At 44.9% G+C, this 8,012-nt stretch overlaps 1 protein-coding gene across 1 annotated transcript in view; it reads left to right on the plus strand.

Moving 5' to 3' along the window:
- The first annotated feature begins 273 nt into the window (after positions 1–273).
- Positions 274–8,012, plus strand: part of LOC107106476 (protein FRA10AC1) — a 29,369-nt gene continuing 21,630 nt past the window's right edge. Inside the window, exons 1-2 of the mRNA XM_015406631.1 lie at positions 274–625; positions 7,168–7,244. Of these exons, the coding sequence (XP_015262117.1) occupies positions 593–625; positions 7,168–7,244 (110 nt within the window). The 5' untranslated portion in view covers positions 274–592. The remainder of the gene's footprint in view (positions 626–7,167; positions 7,245–8,012) is intronic.

An 8,012-nucleotide genomic window follows, 5' to 3' on the forward strand; every position in this document is an offset into this window, starting at 1 on the left:
ACCGTCCATGGCATTTAACATTTTTTTCCTTCATACAGACTTCTTTAACGTTGAACCTGCAGAAGTTCTGTGAAAATCAAAAAGCTGGTTCACTGTTATGTAATTTTTAGCAGATTCTCGTGACTATTTTTCCTGTTTCTATTTTGCGACCTCAAAAACTGCTCGTTACGCGGTGACCCTTTGGTTGCTCCTGACGAAACCGAATTACGCTGCAGTTGTTTTTGACTTTTCTTTTATTGGATCTACACGGCTATTATTTTCTACACGGCTATTTCTACACGGCTGCTTCACTCAGGAGCCGGACTGCATCCAAGGAAAGGTTATTCCATTAAAAAAGAACAAAGGAAGGTGTTTGTTTTCCCTCTTAACCCTACTGCAACTCAAAGTAGGAGAGCGCTGCGTGGACCAAGAGTCTGACGGGGGGTTTCTTCCGAGACAAGGCGACGCTGCGGCCCTTTCGCCGCCCGGCTCCCTCGGGCTTCAGTCGCCGTTTCCGACAGGGCGCTTCTTGCTGAGGGACGCCGCTGAGCAGAGGCCTAATCGCTCCGATTCTTCGAAGAGAGCTCGCCCCGCCGCAAGGAGCCTCGGAAGTATGGAGCCATCCCAGATGAATCTCTCCCGTGCTGTAAGTGACCGTCTTTCGCCGCGGGAGGAAGCGCAGGGCTCAGACTGTCGCCTAGTGACCGTCAGGGGGAGAGAGGCGGGGGTGGGAAGTCACGCCCTGGAGAGGGTCGGGCATTTCTCATTTCCCCTCCTCAAATAGGCCCAAGACTGTTCTGGTGTTTCACACATGAGGCTTAAATAGGTGTTTAGGGTTCCGGTTTCCGATGTTCGAAGATGAAGGCTTTCCAACAGGGTCGTGATTGGGTTGCAGTACCTAGTTTTCTCTCTCCCTGTCTCTCTCTCTCTCGCACACGCACCCCCCCCCCCAAGTTGGTGGTGACCCTGGCTGACTGTATTTGAGGTGTCATCTGCTTCGTGCTCTTGTTGTGAGTGCAAAACGGGAAACAAACCCAGTCATGCTGTCCTGGCCTTCTTGAAGGAAAAGTGGAATAATAGATAATAAATACATTTTTAAAAGAGCAGTCTCTGCTGTGCACTGTAACACTTGCATATACTTTATAAGATGCATATTCGCTTTATTAACAGTGATATGAAACTATGTATATTAGAAAATCATATCTTTGTACTCCACTTTAGGAACACAAAACTACCTCCCACTGCTTCTATATTCATAATCGCTATTGCTGATCGGAACTCTAAAATTACTCATCATATGTATGTTGTGACAGGAGGAAAACATTTCCTTCTCTTACTCTTTTTTAATGATGGTGAAGGTCTGGCTTACCTAAGGGACCGCCTTTCCCCGCATGAGAGTCAAAATCTCCTGGAAATTCCAGGCCCCAGGAACAACAAATTTGGTGTCACCAGGGCCAGGGCGTTTTCGGTGGCGGCTCCTACCTGGTGGAACGAGCTCCCAGAAGAGATCCGGGCCCTGCAGGACCTTGTGCAGTTCCGCAGGCCCTGTAAAATGGAGCTCTTCCACCAGGCTTTTGAGTAGGAGCCGCCGCCGCCACTATTCCATCACCGCTTTTCCCATCACTGCACCTTACCACCGCTTGGGTGGCTATCATCGGGGAGCGAGACGTTCCTGGTTGAAGATGGGATGACAGTACTGCTGGGACGTATGCTGTTTGTCTGGTATTAATAACTCCAGAACCCCATCTTGTAATTTACGATCTATGTGACCTTTGCAGCACCGATATTTTAGTGAATCGTATTGTACTGTATTGTTTTATATTGTTTTAACCTTGGCAGTTATGCCTCGTTGTAAGCTGCCCTGAGCCTTTGGGGATATAAATCCAAAAATAAATAAATAAATAAATAAATGTTGAGGAATTTGTGATACGGTCATAGAGAAATATTAAAGGATGGTTAATCCATGTATCTTATTGCAGAACTGGACTTTCTTATTACAGTACATACTGGTGGCAACTAGGGTCAGGGCTTTTTCGGTGGTGGCTCCACTCTGGTGGAACGAGCTCCCGGAAGAGACTAGGGCGCTGTGGGACCTTTCACAGTTCCGCAGGGCCTGTAAGACGGAGCTCTTCCGCCAGGCTTTTGGAGCTGCCACCATTAACAATCACTAACACCTCCACCACCAAAAAGTAATACCTACCCTGGCGAAGCCCTGGCCCGTAGGTCCCTCAAACACAGCCCGTGCCAATTACCTGAGAGCCACAGAAGGCCGAAGACCCAATTGGGATAATGAGGATTGCTGCTAGCACTTTATCTTGTTTGAATTTATGTTGTATTTATTAATGTATGTGATTTTATTATGATTGTTTTATGCGATGTTATTGTTGTAAGCCGCCCTGAGCCGGTCTTGGCCCGAAGGGCAGGGTAAAAGTCTAATAATAAATAAATAAATAAATAAGTGTCCTGTATTAGATCAGGCTTAAAGTACTGCAGAAAAACAAACAAGAGGTTGAAAACCATAACAATGTAAACTGTAAAAGTAAATCATCCTTTACCCACACCTCTGGGAATAATAGTAGGACAATGAATTGCCATTTCCAAGGGCTGGAAATCGTCCATGGCAGAAAGGCATCCCCATTTTCTTCTAAGGAGAAAGCACTGATACAAATGGGGTAATAGAAATTGCTGAGAGACAGCTTTATTGGAAAGGGTGTATATCCTAGTTACAGAGACATTGTATATGTACAAGATCCTTGTTGGACCACCATCCTCATACATATGGAATAACTATGTCACTCTGGGTCTGTGCTATTACAGTACAATCCTAAAGAGAGCTACACCCTTCTAAACCCATTGACTAAAGTAACGCTGTTTAGGATTGCAGGACCTATAAACCAGCACTGATAGTTGGAGGGAGTATTCTTTGCTCACTGCATGGCATTTTCTGAAGTCTGTGTGAGATTTACATAATAGAGAAGAACATGTTGTTGGGGAAATTTTTACTCACTTTCCCTTAAATAAACTGAAGCTGGATACATGAGTATTTGTGAGGAAGAAGTATTGCACAACCTTAACAAGAACTCTCCTAGCTTAATACATTCCATATTTTAATTCTGAAGTATTTTTTGTTCTTTCTACATTTATAATTGTGGCTGCATGCTTGACTAAGAAGGAACTGAATTTGCAGATTTGTGGTGGAAATCTGACTGTATGAAAACTTAAGTGGATGGGTATTGCCTTGGATGGCCCAGGCTAGCCTGACCTCATTAGATCTCAGACGCTAAGGAAGGTTGGCCCTGGTTAGCATTTAGATGGGAGACCACCAAGAAAGTCCAGGATCGCTATGCAGAGTCAGGTGATGGCAAACCACCTCTTTCTTGCCTTGAAAATCCTATGGGGTTGCCATAAATTGGCTGTACCATCAACAGTGCCTTCTCGTATCTGACTCCTTGTTTGCTAAATGTCATGATATAAGTGTCTGATTGCTGGTAGCCTGGATCAGTGTTTCCTCTAAGCTGAGTTAGTGTGAGCTAGCACACAGTTTTTTTAGCCTCCGGCTCACACATTTTTGTCTTAGCTTAGAAAGGATGGCTCCACAGCAAACTAATTTATGCAGTAGCCAAATTGCGCACTCACAACTTTAATGCAAGTAGCTCACAAACTAGAATTTTTGCTCACATGTTTCCATGGCTTAGAGGGTACATTGGCCTAGACTAGCTTGTTCCTTAGCCTAGACTATCTTGATCCCGTTAGTTCTCAGAAGTTAAGCAGGGTCAGCGCTGGTTAGTACTTGGATGGGGGGACCACCAAGGAAGTCCAGGGTTGCTACACAGAGGCAAGGCAATGCGTCCTGGATATAGCCAGAAATACAGGGGAACAGTTGCAAAAACAAAGCTAGACTGGTCTTCCAGCTAAAGTATGCCAAAAAGGGAGTTCAGAGACTCAGAATAGAATAGCCTTTTAGAAGTGCAAGAAAACAAAGTAGTAACATAATTGTATTGCCTTGTATAGATTAGAAGCCATTGAACACATACAGTAGATACTGTTTGTTGAGGCCCAGTTGCAGATGTGCTTGAGAATGTCCACCTTCACAGACGTAGAGAGATGGTTCAAATATGGCTGTGTTGGTTGAGAGCCAAAAGATATTCATTTGTGTGAGAAACTTGTAATCACTATTTTAATAGACCTTGTTAAGATAAAAAGTAGTAAGAATGAACAGTTTTTAAAAATATTTTAAGATTAGTGTTTGAAGTTTTAAGATGATGAGTTAGCCTGGAATGTGCACCTGTATCAAGTGGATCAGATACTATTGTTAGGAGAGGATGCTAAAATCCTATAAATAGAGGAAGTTGAATTGAGAGCTTTCTTAGAAGGGGCTCCTTGCTTGTGACCTGCTTATTTGAGGGTGGTTTTTTAAGAAACTTTTATGGACTCATGTAATTGCTCTCCTTTAATTATCTATTTAACAGTAATGGATGGCATAATGTTTTGTTGCTTTAGTCAATATTAAGAAGCAGAGATTCTCTAATAGTGTTTACTTGTGTACTATACCCTTAACAAGCCTAAAGATTATTGAGGTGTACCTTCATCCAGGAGTTAAAATGACTGGATATAGGAAAGCTAACTAGATGCCTAGGGCTTTTTAAATGCACACCTATATTTGAAATAGGCCTAACCTGATTCATCCGAAACAAATGGTAAACCACCTCGGAATGTCTCTTACCTTACAAACCCTTTAGGGTTGCCATGTTAGTTGTGACTTGATGACAAAGGGGGGGGGTTATATGAGTGGTGCCAATTCTGTGTTACTTCTTTTTGTAGAGAGTTTTCAGAAGTTCTCTTGACAGGCTGGACAAGAGCAAAATACCAACAAAATGAATCCTCTTGCCCCAAGGTAGCAAGCTACCACCAGTTTCCTTATTAGCCTGTTGACCAGAAACCAAGGGGCAGAGTTTCCAGCCCTTTCGGGTCTAAATCAAGAAATCAATAAGAGTCTGTCAGGAAATGTTATAGTATTCTCTTTTTAAAATGCTACATACATTTTTATATAAGTGGCTTTGTACCCCTCTTTGTTCAACTGCTGTTTGTAGTATCTGTACATGCCAATAAAAATGACTGACTGACTGCCTGACTTCACTGGCAGCTGTGTCCAACTTCCATCTCTTTACCTCTTTCTTTGCAACTGCCGTCAGCATGACTTCTGAGTACTGTGTACAGTTCTGGTCACCACACCTCAAAAAGGATATTATAGCACTGGAAAAAGTGCAGAAAAGGGCAACTAGAATGATAAAATGGTTGGAACACTTTCCTTATTTAAAAAAAGTTAGAACACTTGGGGCTCTTTAGATTGGAGAAACGACGGCTGAGGGGTGATATGATCGAGGTTTATAAGATTGTGCATGGGATAGAGCAGGTAGAGAAAGAAGTACTTTTCTCCCTTTCTCACAATACAAGAACTCTTGGGCATGCAATGAAAATTGCTGAGCGGTCGGGTTAGAACAGATAAAAGGAAGTAGGGTTGCCAAGTCAATTTGGCTTACCGGCGGGGGAGCCTTGCCGGGGTCCGGGAGCCGTCTGGGGATGTGTGCACGTGTGCACGCCGCTGGTACGTTACCAGAAGTGACCCGCGACGTCGATCACATTGAAGGCGTGGCTTTGATTGTCTGTTTGTTTTCCCTCTGACAATTGGGGCCACGCCCCCAACGTGATTGACGTGGTTGTGTCACCTCTGGTGACGCAGCCACGCTGCGCTTCGGGGGGCGGAGTCCCCCCCGGGGCCCGATTTCGCGGCGGCGGAAATCGGGCCTCCGAAGCGGGGGTTTACCCGCCCCCCGTCCCCACTTGGCAGCCCTAAAAGGAAGTGATTAACACATGGAATTCACTGCCACAGGAGGTGGTGGCGGCTACAAGTATGGATGGCTTCAAGAGGGAATTAGATAAACATATGGAGCAGAGGTCCATCAGTGGCTATTGGCCACAAGGTATAGATAGGAACTCTCAGGCTGGGGCAAGTGATGCTCTGTATTCTTGGTGCTTGGGGGGGGCAACATTGTGAGGGCTTCTAGTGTCCTGGCCCCACTGGTGTATCCCCTGATGGCAGCTGGTATTTTTGGCCACTGTGTGATAAACACAGTGAGGCCTGATCCAACATTGGCTTCTCTTATGTTCTTATGTTCCCAGAGAAAGAAGCTTCTGTGGTTTTGGCTAGGTCACAAGCCTGAACCAAGGTTTTAAAAGCTTAATTTGAAAGGCCAAGAAATGGCTGGGAGGCCACCTTCTTGACAAGGGTGGCTGGACCATGTTGAAACAGCATCGTTCTGTTGTCTATCAACTGCCACCCGCTTATCTTCAGCTGCCACAGGTAAAAAAGTTGAGTATAGCTCATTATACTTGGACGCTTTGGCTGAGAAGGGGTGACCTGGACAACAACATGTAAATGATTTATAGCATTGTTTTCTGCAGTGGGAGGTTGCAGGCAGATATTTGTATGTATGTAAAAATACCTGTGTTCTCCCTTCTGTTTGGGAGGGAAGGATGCAGAAATCTAGTCCATGTAGTATTTCCACGTCCCCTCTTATCTCTATGGTCTGTTCTGCATATGCAGTAAAGTGAGACATAAATGAACTGCATCACTTCGGATGGTGTGTGCTATTTTTAAGGCTGGCCTCCAAGAAAGAAAACAGCACTAGAACCTAGAGAGAAGTTCTAGCCCTGTGTGTTTGTTTCCTACTTGAAGGAGACTTTTATGTAAGTGAATGTTCACAAGAGTGGGCCATTGCCTGCAGTCAGAAGTGGTACAGTTCATTCAACCATCTTTGAATTTTACCCCTTCATTCCCACCTTGCTTTACTGCATGTTTAGACCAGGGTGGGGACAGAGGAAGTCTAAATCGTGATTGCTGCCCTAGTCCCTCTCAGTGATATCCTCAGCAGAAGAGCATTCAAAGTAGTTTGTGAGTGAAGAGTCACATTTTGGGCCAAGGACAGCAAAAATCTACTGACCCTCCCTCTACCTTCTCTCCTCTTTTCTTGCTTGTGAAGCCACCATGCTAGGATTTTCATAGTTTGGCTTTGCTAACCGCAAATGTTCCTGGTTTTTTAAGTTGGATGGGCAGCAGTGTCTTTTATGTCACCGTCTTGTGTGCCTTAATTAAATTTAATGTGCTTTTTTAAATTTAATTTTTTCCAGATCCTTGGTCATGGGGATTATGACTCTGATTTCAGTGATGATGAAACCAGCAAGAAGTCTGACAGGGAGAGAAATAGGTAACACATTGTGTTCTGATTGCACTATAATGTGCCTGTAAATGAAGTTACGTCGTAGTCTGCAGTCGTGGTTCCACCTATACAAACTTCTCATGAAAAATAGATACACATGTCTGATTCCTCTGCCACCTTCTGTGTCAAATTTGACAGAGCAGGCGGTCTCCAAGGAGCTGTTGGGGGAAGGGAGTAGCCACATCCATCTGGCCGCTATAGGCCATTTCATGTCTTGCAGGTCTGTGCTTCCAAGAACAGAATGGAGGGTTGGCTGGTCTTTTTTTGCTGTTCTGTCTCTGTGCCAGTTCTCAACACGATTAATTAAGCTACTGAAAAAGAGATCAACGTAGTTCAGGCCAGGCCGCTGGCAGGCTATGTAGGAACAAAACACCTGCTTGGAAGACATGAGGTGCCATTGCTTGCTTCATGTTTCCTGCTGCCTCGTCTTTGTATTTAACTAAAGGTGCAATTCCCTGCATGCTTACATGGGAAGAAGCTCTACTGACCGTAATGGGTATTAATTCTGAACAAGCATGCATAGGATTGGCAGCCTGCCTATCACTAGGAAAACTAGAAAGTGGCTCAGAGAAGATATGTAGTAGTCCACCATCATGACAGCTTGATCGCAGACACATCGACCTGGCTGTATTCAGGGGTCATTTCCTGCGGGAGCGTACAGGAGCAGAGCTCCGGCAGTAAGGAGCCCAGGGGGCGGGCACATGCAACAAGCCCCGCCCCCCGCCCCCAGCAGCCCTCAGTCGAGCCACGAGGAGC

Source organism: Gekko japonicus, unplaced genomic scaffold (assembly GCF_001447785.1).
Source record: "Gekko japonicus isolate JY-2015 unplaced genomic scaffold, Gekko_japonicus_V1.1 scaffold165, whole genome shotgun sequence".
NCBI classification, from domain to species: Eukaryota; Metazoa; Chordata; class Lepidosauria; order Squamata; family Gekkonidae; genus Gekko; species Gekko japonicus.